The 19,401-nt window shown below is 21.9% G+C and overlaps 2 protein-coding genes and 1 long non-coding RNA gene across 6 annotated transcripts in view; 2 read left to right on the top strand and 1 right to left on the bottom strand.

The window, feature by feature from the left end:
- Positions 1–19,401, top strand: part of LOC122498610 — a 117,213-nt gene that overhangs the window by 23,596 nt on the left and 74,216 nt on the right. The window lies entirely within an intron of this gene.
- LOC122498608 (putative exonuclease GOR) lies at positions 935–11,284 on the bottom strand. 4 transcript variants are annotated; one of them, XM_043606417.1, is made up of 4 exons: positions 11,018–11,284; positions 6,982–7,141; positions 6,592–6,663; positions 935–2,241 (listed from the first exon to the last, which is right to left on the bottom strand). In XM_043606417.1, the coding sequence occupies exons 2-4, from the start codon at positions 7,130–7,132 to the stop codon at positions 1,193–1,195; spliced, it is 1,272 nt and encodes a 423-aa protein (XP_043462352.1). In that variant the 5' UTR covers positions 7,133–7,141; positions 11,018–11,284; the 3' UTR covers positions 935–1,192. The 4 variants fall into 4 exon arrangements, with proteins under 4 accessions (XP_043462352.1, XP_043462351.1, XP_043462353.1 ...); XM_043606416.1 differs by lacking the exon at positions 11,018–11,284 and adding an exon at positions 7,771–8,002; XM_043606418.1 differs by lacking the exon at positions 11,018–11,284 and adding an exon at positions 7,779–8,002.
- On the top strand, positions 13,402–19,133 carry LOC122498609 (peptidylglycine alpha-hydroxylating monooxygenase). The gene is made up of 3 exons (XM_043606420.1): positions 13,402–13,729; positions 16,969–17,190; positions 17,559–19,133. The coding sequence occupies exons 1-3, from the start codon at positions 13,589–13,591 to the stop codon at positions 18,261–18,263; spliced, it is 1,068 nt and encodes a 355-aa protein (XP_043462355.1). The 5' UTR covers positions 13,402–13,588; the 3' UTR covers positions 18,264–19,133.

Below are 19,401 nucleotides of genomic sequence, written 5' to 3'. Positions count from 1 at the left end.
TTTTGATAAAATTCTTCATTAGAATTCAATTTTTTTCAAAAATAATTAACTTCTTTACAAGAATTCAATTATTTTTAGAAATTGTAATAAAATTCTTATGAATAATAATCAATTATTTTCATAAGTTTTGATAGAATTCTTCGTAGAAATTCAATTTTTTTCAATTGAATTTTATTACATTTTCTCGAATAAATTAAATTATTTAAATAAATTGTTTAAAATTTTTTTAAAAGAATTCAATTATTTTTCAAAAGTTTTGATAAAATTCTTCATTAGAATTCAATTATTTTCAAAAATAATTAACTTCTTTACAAGAAATCAATTCTTTACATCAGAAATAATTAAATTCTTTATTAGAATTCAATTATTTTGAGAAACAATAAAATTCTTTACTAGAATTCAATTATTTTCAGAAATAATAAAATTTTAATTTATTTTTCTATTTAATGGTAATTTATTGAAAATTAAATAAATAAATAAAAGTAGTTGAATGTCAATTGCCTCAGATGTGTAGAGTGGTAATTTTAAAGAAACAAAGAAATATTTCGTCTTATTGAAAACATGTTTTTATTGCAAAATATATTATAGATATTATAGAAAAATTCATGAGCATATCTAAAAATTAGTTTTTGACAAAAGTCTTACAAAAAAGCCAAAGATTTGAATATTCTCATGAATCGCTCCATATATTTTATACAATAAAATTCTTAATGATAGATATTTACAATTGTACAATAATATTTTTAAATTTCTATCTCGTACGACTATTTTTTTTTTTTGTTTGTTAACTATAAAAGAATTTCTAATAATTTATTCATTTGTCTATTAATTAATTTATTTATTTACCAATTAATTAATTAATTAATCTATTTATTTATCTATCCATTAATTAATTAATTTACCTATTTATTTATTTATCTATTAATTAATTAATTTATCTATCTATCTATTTATTTATTAATTTATTAATTTATTTATCTATCTATTTGTTTATTCATTTACACAGCCGTTTTTGAAATTTCTATAATATATTGTTTGAAAACAATATTTTTGTTAATACATATCATTAATAACTTTCTCCCACCTTCGCTTTCTATACAATATACAACGGATATTGTACTTACTATCTATTTACAATATTATATTTACAAATTTTTCTAATTTTTAAAGAAAAGAAAAAAAAGAAAAAATATTAACTAGAATATAAATTACGCATTTTTCTGCGAGCGTCAACATCAATTTCTAATTTACGTAACATTATTTCCATAGCCAAAGTTGCATCCTGTATTGAATCATGACATTCACCAGGTGCACGAATTTCTTTATTCAACACTAATTTCGACAATGTTTTTAAACTATAACAATATTGCGGTCCATTCTCATGTTTAAATACAATTGAACTGTCAATAACTCGTTTATGAATGAAACGCATAATACGAAGATCATTATAAACACCATGACCAATAATCAATGATTCGGCGTGAATAAATTGACGTAAATCATTTTGCACATCGGCCAATGTTTTTGTCGCTGTTGCCACTTCCGTTTCCGTGATACCATGAATTTCCGTTCCATAATCAACAATTTCATCGTATGGCTTAACAAAATGATCGTAAATCACATTTCCATTCATTTTCACAACAGAAATTTTAATCACCTCCATTCCACGTTTTGTGAATGCCATCTCACAATCGAGTGCATAAACGCCGTAGCGTGTTTTTTCCAGAGCCAAATCGCCAATTGGCAATGTTTCCACATAGCCGAGGAGCGATTCATTGATTCCATCGGTGAATCCACTCCACACGTGAATTGGATATGTGGCGCAATATTGACTCTCGTAAACCAAACTGCCGCAACATTGCCATTTGCCTTGAATTAATTTACCGGGATGAACGAAGCATGTCTCACCGCCGTGTAAATAATCGCCTGTTATTCCATCCATGGGAAAGAAGCGCGAGCATCTTGCACACTTTCGCAATACCTCCGTCTCGTAGAGAGTGAAATTGGAAAATTTTGTTCTCTTGAAATTCTCATATTTTCCAACGTAAACGCGAGCGTAGCCGGGATAATTTTTATCGTATTCGGGAAATCCACGGGCAAATAATTCCTGTTCATTGACGATGTAGGCTTGAAATCTCGCCTCCAATTCACGATCGCTGAATTCACTCATTTTCTCGCGTACCACACTCGTGCCAGATGTTTTTATATCGTACGATATAATTCCTGGAATTTTTGATCTATCTGTAAAAAAAAGAGAAATTTTTCTATTTAGACGGAAATATTTTTCTTATATTTTTCAAATAAGAAAATATTATTTTATATATATGTACTTTTCTACAAAGAAAATAATTATTTTTTTCAATAAAGAAACTAATTTTTTTATTTTTCTTTTCAAAAAAAAAGAAAATAATTTTCCAATTTTCCCCCACTAAAGAAAATAATTTTTCAATTTTCTCCACTAAAGAAAATAATTTTCCAATTTATTTCATTAAAAAATAATTTTCTATACTTTTGCAACAAAAGAAAATAATTTTTCTATATTATTTTTCTACAAAGAAAATAATTTTTCTATAATATTTTCCTACAAAGAAAATAAAATCATTTTCTATATTTTTGCAACAAAAGAAAATAATTTTTCTATATTATTTTTCTACAAAGAAAATAATTTTTCTATAATATTTTCCTACAAGGAAAATAATTTTCTATAAATTTTTCTACAAAGAAACTAAATTTCTACTTATTTCAATAAAGAAACTAATTTTCAACTTTTTTTCAAAAAAGGAAATAATTTTCCACTTTTATCACTAAAGCTTGTATAAAATAAAAAATAAAAAAAGCAAATATTTTTTAAACAAGAAAATATTTTTCTATGAACTTTTCAAAGTAAAGAAACTAATTTTATATTTTTCTTCAAAAAAAGTAAAGAATTCTCCTATTCTTTAAACTAAAGAAAATAATTTTACATCCAGTTTATTTTATTAAAAAAAAAAATTTTCTATTTTTTTTTCAAAAAAGAAAATAATTTTCCACTTTTAAAAAGAAACTAATTTTCTATTTTTTTTACAAAAAGGAAAAAAATTTTCCAATTTTTTTGACTAAAGAAAATAATTTTCCAGTTTATTTCACTACAAGAATAATTTTCTATTTTTTTCGAAAAAAGAAAATAATTTTCTACTTTTTTCACTAAAGAAAATAATTTTCTACTTTTTTCACTAAAGAAAATAAGTTTTGTATTGCATTTTTCAAATAGAAAAATATTTTTCTATAATCTTTTTAACAAAGTAAATAACTTTCTATATTTTTTAATATAGAAAATAATTTTTCTCACTAAAGAAAGTAATTTACCAGTTAATTTCACTAAAAAAATAATTTTCTTTTTTTTTCAACAAAAGATAATACTTTTTCTATAAGATAATACTTTTTCTATAAAATTTTCCTACAAGGAAAATAATTTTTTATAAACTTTTTTACAAAGAAAACAATTTTCTAATTTGTTAGTGAAGAAACTAATTTTATTTTTTTTCAAAACAATAAAATAATTTTCCAGAATTATTTCACTAAAAAATTATTTTTTTATTTTTTTTTAAAGAAAATAATTTTCCACTTTTTCCACTAAAGAAAATAAGTTTTCTATATACTATTATTGTATAAATTTTTCAACAAAGAAACTAATATTTGTATTATTTTGTCAAAAAAAGAAAATAATTTTCCTACTTTTTCCACTAAAGAAAATAATTTTCTATAACATTTTTTAAATAAGAAAATATTTTTCTATAAACATTTCAAAAAAGTAAATAATTTTCTATTTCTTTTTAAAAAAAAAAAAAATGATTTTCCAATTTTTTCCACTAAAGAAAATAAGTTTTCTATAATATTTTTCAAAAAAGAAAATATTTTTCTATAAATTTTTTAATAAAGAAACTAATTTTCTATGATTTTTCAAAAAAGAAAATATTTTTTTCTACAAAAAAATTAATTTTTCTATAGTATACAAACAATATGATTCTTCTATAAGATTTTTCAACAAGGAAAATAATTTTCTTTAAACTTTTCTACAAAGAAAATAATTTTCCAGTTTATTTCACTAAAAAAATAATTTTCTACTTTTTTCACTAAAGGAAATAAGTTTCTATAATATTTTCCTGCAAGGAAAATTATTATCTTTGTTGAAAAAAAAATAGAAAATTAGTTTCTTTATTGAATAAAGTGAAAATTATCTTCTTATATTTGAGAAATATTCTGGAAAAATATTTTCCTCGTTAGAAAATATTGTAGAAAAATATTTTCTACAAGGAAAATGTTTTTTCTTTATAAACTTTCTACAAAATAAATAATTTTCTGTTTTTTTTTGTAGAAAGTTTATAAAAAAAACATTTTCCTTGTAGAAAAATATTGTAAGAAAAATTATTTTTTTTTTATTGAAAAATATTGAAAATTAATATTTTTATTGGAAAAAATAGAAAATTAGTTTCTTTATTGAAAGTAATCATTTTCTTTAGAATAGTTTATAGAAAAATAATTTTTTTGGAAATTATTATAGAGAATCATTTTCCTTGTAGGAAAAATAATTTTCCATATTTTTCTACAAGGACAATGTATTTTTATTTTTTAATGTTTTATAAATAAGAAAAAATTTTTCTATTAACTTTTCTAAAAGGAAAAAAATTTTCTAGTTTTCTCAAAAAAAGGAATTAATTTTCTATTTTTTTCAATACAAAAAAATTTTTTTCTATAATATTTACCTACAAACAAAATGTTTTTTTTTATATTTCACAAATAAGAAAATAATTTTCTAATTCTTTCAGCGAAGAAAATATATTTTGTAGAAAAATATTTTCTTTTGTAGAAATAATTAGGAAAATATGTTTGTATAAATTTTTCTACATTTGAACTAATTTTTCTTTGTGGAAAAATAATTGAAGAAAATTGTTTTTCTTGTAGAAGAATATAATATAGAAAAAAAATGTCTGTGTTGAAAAATATTATGTAGAAAAATTATTTTTCTGTATAAAAATTAATAGAAAAATATTTTTTTACGTTGAAAAATATTATAGAAAATAATTTTCTGTGTTGAAAATATTTAAGTATATGGAAAAATCTTTTTTTTTTGAAAAATATTATATAGAAAAATTATTTATTTGTAGAAAACTTGATGGCAAAATATTTTCTTATTTAAAAAATGTTATAGAGAAATTATTTTCTTTATTGAAAAATATTGTAAAAAATTTATTAATTTGTATAGAAAAATATTAAGTAAAAATTAATTTCTTTGTATTGAAAAATATTACAGAAAAATATTTCTCTTGTAGGAAAATATAAAAAAAATATTTTCCATGATATTTTTCCACAAAGAAATTATTTTTCTATAATATACTATTTTTCTACAGAGAAAACAATTTTCTACAAATAAAACCCATTTTTCTTTTCACTATAACCTAAAACGCATTTTCCATTTTCTTCCCCCTATTTCTGAAAATGTGAATTTAAAATTTTGCACTTGACTTTTTAGAAATTATGTCACTTACTGTAATTTCCATTGCTTGGAATTTTCATTTTTGTAAAGGTTTTTACTCCAAAAGGTGAATTATTTAAAAGTGGATTTATCTCAACTTTTGTGGACTCGATTCGACTGTTAATCTCTCTGCTCTTTTTTTTTGAATAAAACCCAAAAATCGTTTACAATTTTGACTCTAGAATTGTCATTCAAAAAAAAAAAAAACCTTAAAGCAGTTTTCAAAATTAATTGTAGAAGGATTTAATGGAAATTTTATTATGCCGAAAACAAAAAAGGCACAAGTTTTTTGGCGGGGATTTTTTGAAAATCACCAATCAGAAATAAGTGGAAAAATTGCGATTTTTTTGAATTTTGTTTTTGGAAAAATTGTTTCGCAATGAAGGCGTATTTTAATTTCATGGATGTTTATTTATTTAAAAATTGAAAAATTATATAGAAATTATGGAATACTTTTTTTTTAATTTAATAAAAGTTAAAAATCGGCATTTCTGTTCGTGTATTTTTATAAATAAATAAAACAATAAATTTAAATAAAATTAATTTGAAAATAAATAAAAATTAGAAAATTAAAACTATGAATAAAAAAAAATTAATTTAAAGAATAACTAAAAATAGACTAAAAATATATAAATCAAAGTAAAAATTAACTAATAACACAAAGTAAATAAATAAACATTGCAAAATTACTAAAAAAAAACAGTTACAGCAAATAAATAAAAAAAATTAAAAATAAATTAAAAATAAATAAAAATAACTGAAAGGAAATAAGTGAAATTAAAAAAATAAATTAACAATAAATAATTAATAAAAAATTTAAAATTAAGAAATAAAAAAATAACGGGAAATAATGGAGAAAATGGCTAAAAATATAAGGAAAAAATAAAATTAAAATAATAACACATTATGAGTAATTAAAAATTGAAAAATAAATAAAAATGTAAAAAAATTAATGAATAAGAATCATAAAGTGAATAAAAATAATAATCTAATTGATGGAAATAAATAAATCAAAATAAGTAAATAAAAAATAACACAAAGTAATTTTGTAAAATTATTTAATTTTCTGTTTTTCTTACCCATGTCATTTTTTAGATGAACAATATCCAATTGTACTTTTTTCGTCTTGTCCTTTATTCCCTCCAGTTTTTCTGAAATGAGATTTAGAAAATTATTAATTTATTATAATTATTTATTATTACATTTATTTTAATGTAAAAATTATTTTAAATGTAAATTAAATTTTAAAAAAATTACATTATAATAAATAAAATTGAAGTAAATAAAATTAAATTGAAATAAATAAAATTAAGACAAATTAAATAAAAATATAAAAAAATAATTAATAGGAAATAAAAACAAAAATTAATAAATGAACTCAAAAAGAAATAAAATTTTTTTAAATACATGATTGATAAATATAATTTTTCAAAGAGGTTAAATTCTTCTTTATTTAATTATTTTCTTACCAAATTTTTCAGCTCGTTTAGCAGTTGATATCCCGTTGATATATGTGAAAGGACAAGGGTGATATTTCTTCCCTGTCCCTTCCAATACGTCCTCGTCCTCCCAAAAGGACCCTAGATCATTACTTGCTTTTATACAAGGAATCAACCTCATATAAAGCTTCTGAAACACACGAAAAGAAAAAAAAACAAGTTAAAATCGATTTTTGTTTTTTATAAAAAAAATAATTTCACAAAATTAACTTACAGCTGAAAATATATATTTTTGCCTTGTAAATAAAATAATATTATAAATAAAAAAAAACTAATACGTTCTTAAATTAAAAATTTCCCAAAATCTTAAAATAAGTTTTCCAATCAAAAAATTTGGTAATTATTTACAAAAAAAATAATTTGGTATAATAATTTTTTGGCAAATTGAACAAAAAAGTATTGTTTACTTTTCACGAAATGTGTGAATCACTGTAAAAAAATTCTAATTTTTCGATTGAAACTATTTATACACTTCCACATGAGTCAAAATATTGATACTTGAGAATTTAATTTTAAAACAAGTCAAAAATATTTTTAAATACGATTCGAAAAAGAAATTCAGACAAATGATTTTCAATGTAAGTTAATTTAAAAATTTTTTCTTTCTCTACACTTTTTTCACACGTTTTTAAAATGAAAAAAATGTAAAGAAACAAAATGTAAAAAAATCTATTAAGGTCTCCTTAAAAAATACTGATTAATTAATTATTATTATTGTTATTATTATTATTATTATTATTAAAAATGCAAAAAATAAACTTTTTCACTCATTTCTTGAATGTTGGACTATAAAGACACAGATGATGGTTGTTTTATGTTCATTTTTCCTCTAGTTAGTTGGTGTGGTTTTAATTTTTTCATAACAATAGTTGATGAACAATAGTCTTTTTTTGTAAAAAGACATTTTTCTTTTGAAAAACATTGAAAACTCCCGAAAATTTATCGGAAATAATCGAAGTATAGAAAAATCGCCAAACTCTCGAATATCAGTTAAAACATTGAGAATGGAGAAATAGAAAGGCATACTCGTCTCGTTGAAGATAAAAGTTTTATGAAAACGGAGCTGCAATCGTTGATATGAGCGCTAACTTTTAAATGGTGAAGTTTTAATATTTATTAATAATATTTATTAATATTTTTTCCCAAGTTATTTTGAAATAATTTGTGAAAGATAATAGTTTTTCAATTTTAAAAAATTTCCAAACAATTGAAATTTGGTAAAATCTTTTAAAAATAATTGAATTTTTTGAAAAAAAGAATAAGAAAAAAATTTTTTTTTGAAGAATTTTAATTATAAACAGGAGCATAATTTCTCAAAAATTTTAATAAGTCCAAAAAGTAAATTTTCATAAATTTTTATTTATACATTTGTTCGAAGATAGTTGAATTTAAAAAAAAATATTATTAAACAATTTTTATTAATAGATTTAAAAAATTTTTTTAATGTAATTTTTCGAAAATATTTGAATTTCTTAAAAGAATTTTTGTATAATTTAAAAAAAGTAATTAATTTTTTCAAGCATTTTAATTAAAACTTTTTACAATGATTGTTTTCTCCAAAATGTTAGAAATAATTCTGAAAAATTTTAATGTTTTTGGTATGTATTTGAATTTTTGGAAATATGTCATTGAAAATACGGAAAATATAGAATTTTAATAAATTAGAAACTAATTTTCATTAATTTTCTTTTATAAATTTATACCTTTAAAGATTTTTCATTAAAATTTTTTATATTTTATTTATTTTCAAAATTTGTAATTAAAATTCTACAAAAATTGATTTTTAAAAATTGTATAATAAATATAATTACTTGAAATACATTGATTATTTTCAATTTAATTTTAGAAAATTTTAACTATTCAAAAAGATTTTTATTATAGACAGTATTTGAAAAATTTAATTTTTATGTTTACAAAATGATTAAAAAACAATTTTTGAAAGATTTGTTTATAGTTATTTTTCGCAGTATGAAAATCAAAATAAATTGCACTTTTTTTTACTAAAAATTGTATTTTGTTGCAAAATGTTTGGAAGAAAGACGAAAAAGTTGCAATTTTTGAAAATAAGCCGAAAAAAGTCTCAATTTTCTTAATTTTTCTGACAAACTTTTTTTCCTGATATTTCTCTAAATTTACTGACAAAAAATTTGTTTCACTGACTTTACTGACTGACATTATTTTTCAACGATTTTACCAAAATTCAATTGTTTTAAAATAATTTTATCAAATTTCAATTATTTTTAAAAGATTTGGTCGAATTTCAATTATTTTTCAACGATTTTACCGCAAAATTCAATTGTTTTAAAATAATTTTAACAAATTTCAATAATTTTTAAAAGACTTTGACAAATTTCAATTATTTTTAAAAGATTTTGCCACAAAATTCAATTGTTTTAAAAATATTTTATCAAATTTTAATGATTTTTTAACGATTTTGTCGAATTTCAATTATTTTTCAACAATTTTACCTCAAAATTCAATTGTTTTAAAAGATTTTATCAAATTTCAATTATTTTTGAAAGATTTGTTCGAGTTACAATTATTTTTCAACGATTTTACCGCAAAATTCAATTGTTTTAAAATAATTTTGGCAAAATTGAATTCTTATTCAACGATTTTACCAAAATTCAATTGTTTTAAAATGATTTTATCACATTTAAATTGTTTTAAAAAGATTTTATCAAATTTCAATTATTTTTAAAAGATATTGTGGAATTTCAATAATATTTCAACAATTTTACCTCAAAATTCAATTTTTTTTAAAATGATTTTATCAAATTTTAATTATTTTTAAAAGATTTTGACAAATTTCAATTATTTTTCAACAATTTTACCGCAAAATTCAATTGTTTTAAAATGTTCTTATCACATTTAAATTGTTTTAAAAAGACTTTATCAAATTTCAATTATTTTTAAGAGATTTTGTCAAAATTTAATGGTTTTTCAACGATTTTACCAAAATTCAATTGTTTTTCAAAAATTTTACCAAATTTAAATTCTTTTAAAAAGTTTTTATTAAATTTATATAATTTTTAAAAGATTTTGACAAATTTCAATTATTTTTAAAAGATTTTGCCACAATATTCTGATGTTTTAAAAAGATTTTGACAAAATTCAATTGTTATTCAACGATTTGACAAAAATTCAATTGTTTTAAAAAGATTTTATCAAATTTCAATTATTTTTAAAAGATATTGTGGAATTTCAATAATATTTCAACAATTTTACTTTAAAAATTCAATTGTTTTAAAAAGATTTTATCAAATTTCAATTATTTTTAAAAGATATTGTGGAATTTCAATAATATTTCAACAATTTTACCTTAAAAATTCAATTGTTTTAAAAAGATTTTATCAAATTTCAATTATTTTAAAAAGATTTTGTCAAATTTCAATTATTTTTTACAAATTTTACCACGAAATTCATTTGTTTTAATAATATTTTAAATAACCGATAGGTTGGGTTTGGTTGGTTCATTTTAATATATAAATTTAAAAATTTTGCTTTCAAAGAATAAGAATTAGTCACTTCAAGCAAATTTTTAGTTGAATCAAAGAAATGTTCGGTTAAGAAAACATGTTTGCGGTTGGCAAGGCATTTATTTGGTTAATTCACCAAAAAATGTTTTTTTTTAAATACAGTTTATTCTCAGTGAAAATTTATATTAAAATTTGATCTTAATAATTAGTCATAAATTTGAAGACATATATTTATAAAAAGAACAACAAGGTTTCTTGACTACATATATATTTTATGTAATTAAGTCAGAACACTTATTTTCATATTTATTTTATTACCTTCAAAAATTCTTGTCTAAATGATTTGAGGAAATTTAGAACAAAATTTATATTCAATTAACATAAAAGCAATCTAGAAAGTTTTCTATTGTTCAAGAGCTCTGTAAATATTTACAATAGAAGCACATTTCTTCATATTCAATATGAAACTTTATTCTTTGTAATGATTATTGGATAAGTATTCTAGTATTATAATTAATATTACTTACATATCAACGGGATTTATTTGTCTATAGTTGTCTAGTTGTTGTATTATTGTTACAGAACGGTTGCTTATTTTTTACCCTCCTGATGGGGTAATAGAGTCAGTAAAAGTGAAAAAAAAAACAAGTACACTTCACTTTCAGAACACAATTTTTTTTTGTAAGTGAATATATAAACTGATTATATAAACAAGTGTATAAAATAATTAAAAAATTGATGGAATCATCATAATGGAATCATCATTTTTATAAAAGCATAAAATGTTTAAAAAATATTTTTCAGAATAATATTAAATTAAGAAATATTGAAAAATCGTCAAAAATATTTAAAAACTTATTTGAACTTTCTTTTTAATTTCTCAGGACGAAAGTCAATGAAAAACTGTTGCTCTTCGATTTTGATGATGAGCAGAAAGCCTTCCTTCGATGTACACACTTTTCGTATGCCTCGCCCATTCCCGCCCTTTTCTAATTGTAAGCTCTTAAAATCCATTGGAGGGGATAGGTTTCGAAAAGAAAGTAGTGGGGGGTTAAAGCTTTCCCCCTCCCAAATTAAAAATTGGGGCCGAAAAATTTGGGAAAGTTGTGCTAAGGGCTTACAAACGGAGGATAAACATTATAAAACTTCTTTGTTTTAATTAAAATGTTTTTTTTTAATTTTTCAAACAATTATTGGGATAATATTAAACATTAAAAAATAGTATAGTGGTTAGAGATTAAGTATTAGATTAAATAATCCTTTAAATAATTTTTTTCCATATGAGCTAAAAGGGTCTAAAAATTTGTGACATCCTCAAATATCCTAAGTTTTATTTTAATGCTGATAACTGATTTTTAGTTATTTTAGTTAATTTTTAGTTAATGATAAACATAGCCAAGTATCGTTGCAATAAAAAATTGTTAGTATTTCGTAATTTTTAGGAAAGTTGACAAAAACAACATCTCTCTCTCTACTTATATATATTACACCTTAGAGATAATGATCTTAAAAGGAATATAAAATCTAATTTTCAAAAGGAAAGACCCATTTTTATTAAAGACCTTTTAAAGAAAAGCAGATAATGGGAAAATTTATTTTTTCTATTACCCTCATTGACGTACTTTCCTACCATTAAAATAGTATTTATTTTAAAGAATTTTCTTGACTCCCTAATCCAAAAAGGCAGTTCAGGCAGTTCAGACGTCTCCACAACTCTTTGTCTTACTTTCTACCTGCAATTTGCTGAAAATCTTTTAGATTTCGAGCATTTTAGCTGGTTTAAACTTTTAAAGTTAAGGCCAAGCTGCTTATATAATGAAAAGTCATGTAGTCAAAAAGGGAAAAAGTTATGCTATACACTATAGAAAAATAAAAATTCAAATGAGCTGTAAATTAAATTTTTAACTTCCCAAAGTTGACTCTTGGTTGTACTATATGGAAAGAGAAAATAAAATGGGTAGTAAATTAAAAAATTTTAACTTCTAATTTGACTTTTGGTTTACAACCAACTATATGGCTAAAACAAATTATGGAAAGGCCTATTAAATAAGCCATAATTTTTCATTTTGGGCCATAACAGTGTTATAAAAATCTGTATAAAACAAATATATATATACAAGATTACGAATGACTTTTCTTTCAAATTTGCAATAATGCTTTTGAACACTGAAGAAATAATAATTTTTTTGAGTTTAGATTTAAATCAAACTATAATCATTGCCACAGATTTAAATTTAATTGAAATGTATTTATTTGTCAATTTTTGTTTTTGGTGGAAAGGATATTTTTCCAAAGTTAGTTTTAATTGTGACAATCAGTGCCTGACTTTTTGCTTCCAATCACTTATTTTTAACTGATTGGAAGCAAAAAGTCCGGTACTGATTGTCACAGTATGAAAATGACTTATTTCCAGTAAAAAAATAACTGAAAAATTAGTTAATGTTGACTGATTGAATCCGTTAAAAAAATCTACTGAATCAGTTATTTTACATAACTGACAATGAGTTATTTACTAATTTTTATCTGATTCAAGTGAGTAATTTACGATAATTTCTAACAGTGAATCTAGTGAATATTTACTTGCGGCTAACAATAATAATTCCAGAGTAAATAAACCAGACACAAACCAGTAGTTTTACAACCTTCCTGTTTATGAAAGTGAAAGGATTGATTATTTTTTTCAAATGTCTGCCTTATCAACTAACGATACAATAGTTTGGTAAATAGTTTCTTCAACTCAATTTCTTTCCTATTATATTACACTATGGTAACAAATTATTAAAACAAAAAAAAAAAATACAAAAATTCCGAAAGAAAATATCGAAAATAGTTCAGGAATTTATCGCGTGGTGTACAACTGTCGCGAGTCTACATTTTGTTTTGTCGCAGCCTTAAGAAGAATCGATAACGAATCAACGTCATTTACGTCATTTGACTTCCCTTTTTTTTGGGATATAAACTCAGTTCCATTTTGAATGTTGTGTTTGTATATGTCGAAAATTGTAAGTCGCAGGTGAATTCAAATGATTTCTTATTCTTTATACCTTTGATAATAAAAATTTAGAGAAAGGAAGAATTCCTAACAAAAGAAAACAAAAATGAATGTAATATATAAAATATCGTCGTTTTTAATCTTAACAATCTTCTCACATATTGGACAGTGTAAGATTCAAATTAATGAAAATTCAAATCATGTTGCAAGTTATCCATTACTTATGCCAAACGTCAGTCCGAAGGTGGTAAGTATTTTTTTTTTAAATGTTAATTTTTAATATTGTTTATATATTTGTACATCTGTTTAAATATCACTTTATGTTTTTTTTACATGTTTGTGTTTTTGTTAAGTATTTTTAATTTTATTTTATTCTTTATTAAAAAGAATACTCTATAGATTTTGAAATTACATTTCACTGTGGGATAATTATAAGTGCATTTATATTATAATTTATAATATAATATAATTTATAAATATAGTACAAAACAATGGATTTTCTTGATACGTCTGGTATATTATTCATTACGTTTTTGTTTGTAACTATTTTTGTATCTTAAAACTAAATTGTACTTAAAATCATATATTTTTTTACATTTATTAAAAAAATGGTTATAAACATTCTTCTTATAAACGGTTTTAGTAAAAAATGGACTGAAAGTAAGATGTATTTTTTACAATGTAATTTTTACTATGCTCTTGAAGTTTTTAATTTTAAATTATTATTAGTATCAATATCAATGTTAATAATAAATAAATAAATAAATATTAATATTAATAAAAAAAAATAAAAAAAAAATTAATATTAATATTATTAATATTATTAATATTAATATTAATATTGATATTAATATTAATATTAATTTTAAATTAATATATTTTTAGTTGTTTTTAAAAAATTTATTAGTTTTTTATTTGAATAATAATAGTAACAATTATTATCTTCATTAAACTATAATCGCACTTTACATATGTTAGTACTGATAAATTTTCTATTTGTTTTCTATTTGTTTTCTATTTTTTTTGTTAATTATCATTTTTTACTATATTTTTAAACATATTTCACCTTGTCAAAGAATAAAATATAGTTTTTACTGTCAAAAAAATGGTTTTTATGGTGCAATTTGAAAAGTAGTTAACTTAAATTGTTGCCAACTTTTTTTTTTATCTCATCCGGTGTGTAAAGAATATACATAAAGTTCTTTTCATTTTTTCCTTTCCTTTTGTTGTTGGAAAATAAAAAAATAATTTTCTATTATCTAAATATTCAAATAAAATGCACACAAAAAAGAACTTTTATTTCTTTTGCAAGTTAAAATTTTGATTTTAGGATGAATTTTAGGATGAAAATAAAAATTATTGTAAACATTAAATTATAATTTATAGTTTGTTTTTATTATTTAATTTATTTTCATAATTTTGGTTGGTTCATTTTGTCAAATTTCCATTATTTTTCAACGATTTTACCAAAATTTAATTGTTTTAAAATAATTTTATCAAATTTCAATAATTTTTAAAAGACTTTAAAAAATTTCAATTATTTTTAACAGATTTTGCCACAAAATTCAATTGTTTTAAAAATATTTTATCAAATTTCAATTATTTTTAAAAGATTTTGTCGAATTTCAATTATTTTTCAACAATTTTACCGCAAAATTCAATTGTTTTAAAAGATTTTATCAAATTTCAATTATTTTTTTTAAAAGATTTGGTCGAATTTCAATTATTTTTTAACGATTTTACCGCAAAATTCAATAATTTTTAAAAGATTTTGACGAATTTCAATTATTTTTCAACAATTTTACTGCAAAATTCAATTGTTTTAAAATGATATTATCACATTTCAATTGTTTTAAAAAGATTTTGTTACATTTCAATTATTTTTCAACAATTTACCTCAAAATTCAATTGTTTTAAAAGATTTGGTTATTAGTTTTTATTTATTTTACTATATTTATATTATATTATATTATATTATATTATATTATATTATATTATATTATATTATATTATATTATATTATATTATATTATATTATATTATATTATATTATATTATATTATATTATATTATATTAAAAATATTTTAAAAATATTAATATTAATATTTTTAAATATAAATATAATATTTATTATATTAACATTATATCATATTATAAATAAATAAATATTACACTTTAAATTATTATTATCATAAACGAAAGAAGTGGTCATAACAGAAGATTAGTTTCATATTTTTTGTCACTTCTGTTTTTAATAACTGGTTTTATATACGGGGTGTCCATAAAGTTCGAAAACGATTTAATATTAAAAATTTTAGAATATTTTATTTATTTATTTATTTATTTAATCAAATATACGGGCTGTGTCCATTCGTACATTGTACTAATAATAAGAATAACAGAATTAATTGTTAAATATAATAATTATAATAAATATAATAATTTAATTTTCCAAAATAGGAAAAAGAAACTTAATAATGAATATTAAAAATGATTCGTTTTTGTGCCGATTGGACACCCAGTATATATTATTGTTTTGTGATTCCCGTTTTATCTTCATTCATAAAAGTTATTCTTTATTAAAAAAAAATCAAGAGGAAAATATTGATATGTAATCAAAAAATTAAAATTAACATGAAATTATTATATAACTGATATTTACTCAGATGAATTACTTTATTTTTTATTTTGCGCCTTATTTAATTATTTTCGATTTTTTTTTAATTAAAAAAAAAAAATTTAATGTATTTGATGTTAAAAAATAAACATCTTCTCTAAATTTGAAAATAAGGATAAGTATATGACGCTAGTTGAAATTAGCGTCTACACGCTGTTGATTAGCGTTTTCGTGATTTTGTTTATCGAACAGAGGTTAATTGACGCTAACGTCATAGTTAGCGTGTTTACGCTGTGATAATTATACTTACGCTGTGGATTAGTTTAAATTTAAAAATTTTTTAATTTTACTTATTTTGATTTAGAGAGTACTTAACATCAAATACACTTTCTTTATTTTTTATTATTAATAATTTTATTAATTATTAATGATAAATTTATTTATAAATTATGGGGTTGTTCATAAACTACGTCACGCTATTTTGCACGTTATTATATATTATATATTAATAATAATAATAGTAATAATAATAATAATAATAATAATAATAATAATAATAATAATAATAATAAATAATAAATAATAATTAGCTTAGCGTAAAGTAGTTTATGAACGATCCTTTATAAATATGTTTATAAATAATAAAATAATTGAAAATTAATAATAATTAATAAATATTTATATTATGTGACGCGCTCTGAAGAAAGGTACCTAACGTACCTAAGAAGGTAATTGAAGGTTGTGTTCGTGTTCCGAAAGTTACAAGCATAACCTAAAATTTTCGGCTTTTTAGTCTAGATACCTTTCTTCGAAGCACGTAATTTTTGGAATGAGTTTGAAATTAATTTTATAAATATTTATTTTACAGCCAGAACTGTATTTATGTACACCGGTAAGGGTGGACAGTTCAAAAGATTATTATATCATTGGCTTTGAACCGAATGCAACAATGCAAACGGCACACCATATGCTCATTTATGGTTGCACTAAGCCAGGTAGTTCGAAATCAATTTGGAATTGTGGAGAAATGACGAGAGGATCAACAGACAATGGTCTTCCTCTAGCTGCTGCTTGTAGTGGTGGCTCACAGGTGCGAACATTGCTAATTTTATATTTATAATTAAAAATACATTAAAAGAAAAAAAAACGGTTCATTTATTTTGAACATTACTAATTTTACTTAAAAATTAAAACATTTCTTGCCATGTTGGTTGAGACGTTCTGCCTATGGCACTCAAAGGATCAAGAAATATTAAAAACTAAAATCAAAAACTAAAATCATAAACTAAAATCAAAAACTAAAATCAAAAACTAAAATCATAAACTAAAATCAAAAACTAAAATCAAAAACTAAAATCATAAACTAAAATCAAAACTAAAATCAAAAACTAAAATTAAAAATTAAAATTAAAAACTAAACTGATATTAAAGACTAATACAACTATTTTTCACTAACAGATCATCTACGCCTGGGCAAAGAATGCTTTACGTTTAAATCTACCAAAAGACGTGGGCTTCAAAGTTGGTGGCCAAACAAAAATTCAATACCTCGTCCTTCAAGTACACTACGCACATGTCGATCATTTTTTGGATGGCAGTACCGACGATTCGGGTGTATTTCTTCACTATACATTGAAACCAATGTCAAATCAAGCCGGTGTCTATTTACTTGGAACCGGTGGCAGTATTAGAGCAAGATCAACTGAATTAATGGAAGTGGCATGCTCCTTGGATGAGAATAAAACAATTTATCCATTCGCCTATCGTGTGCATACACATTCATTGGGCCATTTGGTCTCTGGCTATGCCATTGAACCAAGAACAAATGAATGGATTGAATTGGGTAAAATGGATCCACAGAGAGCACAAATGTTCTATCCGATACATAATAAAAATCCAATCTATCAGAATTTTACATTGGCTGCAAGATGCACGATGATCAGTAATCGTGATCGTGTCACGTACATTGGCAGTACGAATAAAGATGAAATGTGTAATTTTTATTTAATGTACTATGTGAAAGGTGGTGAACCACTTAACGATAAATATTGCTTCAGTGCTGGACCACCTTTTTATTCATGGAAAACGCAAGGTTATAGAAATATTCCCGATAAAGAAGCATCAACTATGGGAAAGTTGCCTGATTATATAAAGGAAGAATAAATTCTCCGAGAATTTTTTTTTTCTTAATCAACAAATTGATGCTAGAAAATTGGATCAAAGTGATGTTTTTGATTTTAGGCCTCTGCTGATGTTGAAATATTTTTCAGACTTTTGAAATTGGATCTAAATCAGAATTGTCAGAATTGTCAGAAATGGTCAGAAATGCTCAGATTGGACACCTTGGACAATAGTCCAAGGTGCCCAATCTGACCATTTCTGACCATAAGGATCGTTGGCGACAGCAGAGGTTTAATAAACCTCTTAAAGGAATGTCAAAGTCAACTGGACTTTTTCAGCTACTAAGGAACTGATTCGACCTTGACAGTCATTTTAAGGATTAATTCTTAAGGGCATGTGGGAGAAAAAGTGGTTGAAACTTTTGCAGATTTCGACTCTTGTTTCTTGTATTTTAAACTTTCTTACAAATTGCATCAGATCAGTTTATTTTATTTATTAAAGGAAAAATACAAGGAAAACCACTTTTTTGGGAAGAGTTTTCTCCTGCATGGCCTTAAATACAGATTGAAGAAATTTTGACGAATTTTTGAACCAAAAAAAAACTGTATAAAACTTCTCCGGAAAGTTTTTAACATTCTGAATCTGAATCTGACCTTAAATTCAACCCAAAACGTCAGATTTTTAAAATGCACTAAACTAAAAGTGCAAAAAAATATTTTTAAGGTCATGTAACATGGGGAGAAAATTTTTTTATCGAACTGTTCGTAGCGCCATCTAAAAGTGCATTTCTTCCCCAGTAAAAAACTAATTAAGAAATTAATTAATTAACTAATTCTAAAAGATTTTGTCAAATTTCTATAATTTTTCAACGATTTTACAGCAAAATTCAATTGTTTTAAAAAGATTTTGTCAAATTTCCATTATTTTTCAACGATTTTACCAAAATTCAATTGTTTTAAAATAATTTTATCAAATTTCAATAATTTTTAAAAGATTTTGACAAAATTTCAATTGTTTTTAAAAGATTTTGCCACAAAATTCAATTGTTTTAAAAATAATTTATCAAATTTTTAATGATTTTTTAACGATTTTGTCGAATTTCAATTATTTTTCAACAATTTTAACTCAAAATTCAATAATTTTTAAATGATTTTGACAAGTTTTAATTATTTTTCAACAA

The sequence above is a fragment of the Leptopilina heterotoma genome, unplaced genomic scaffold (genome assembly GCF_015476425.1).
Source record: "Leptopilina heterotoma isolate Lh14 unplaced genomic scaffold, ASM1547642v1 Lhet_152, whole genome shotgun sequence".
In the NCBI taxonomy this organism is placed as follows: Eukaryota; Metazoa; Arthropoda; class Insecta; order Hymenoptera; family Figitidae; genus Leptopilina; species Leptopilina heterotoma.
This window is presented reverse-complemented; position numbering and strand designations above follow the sequence as displayed.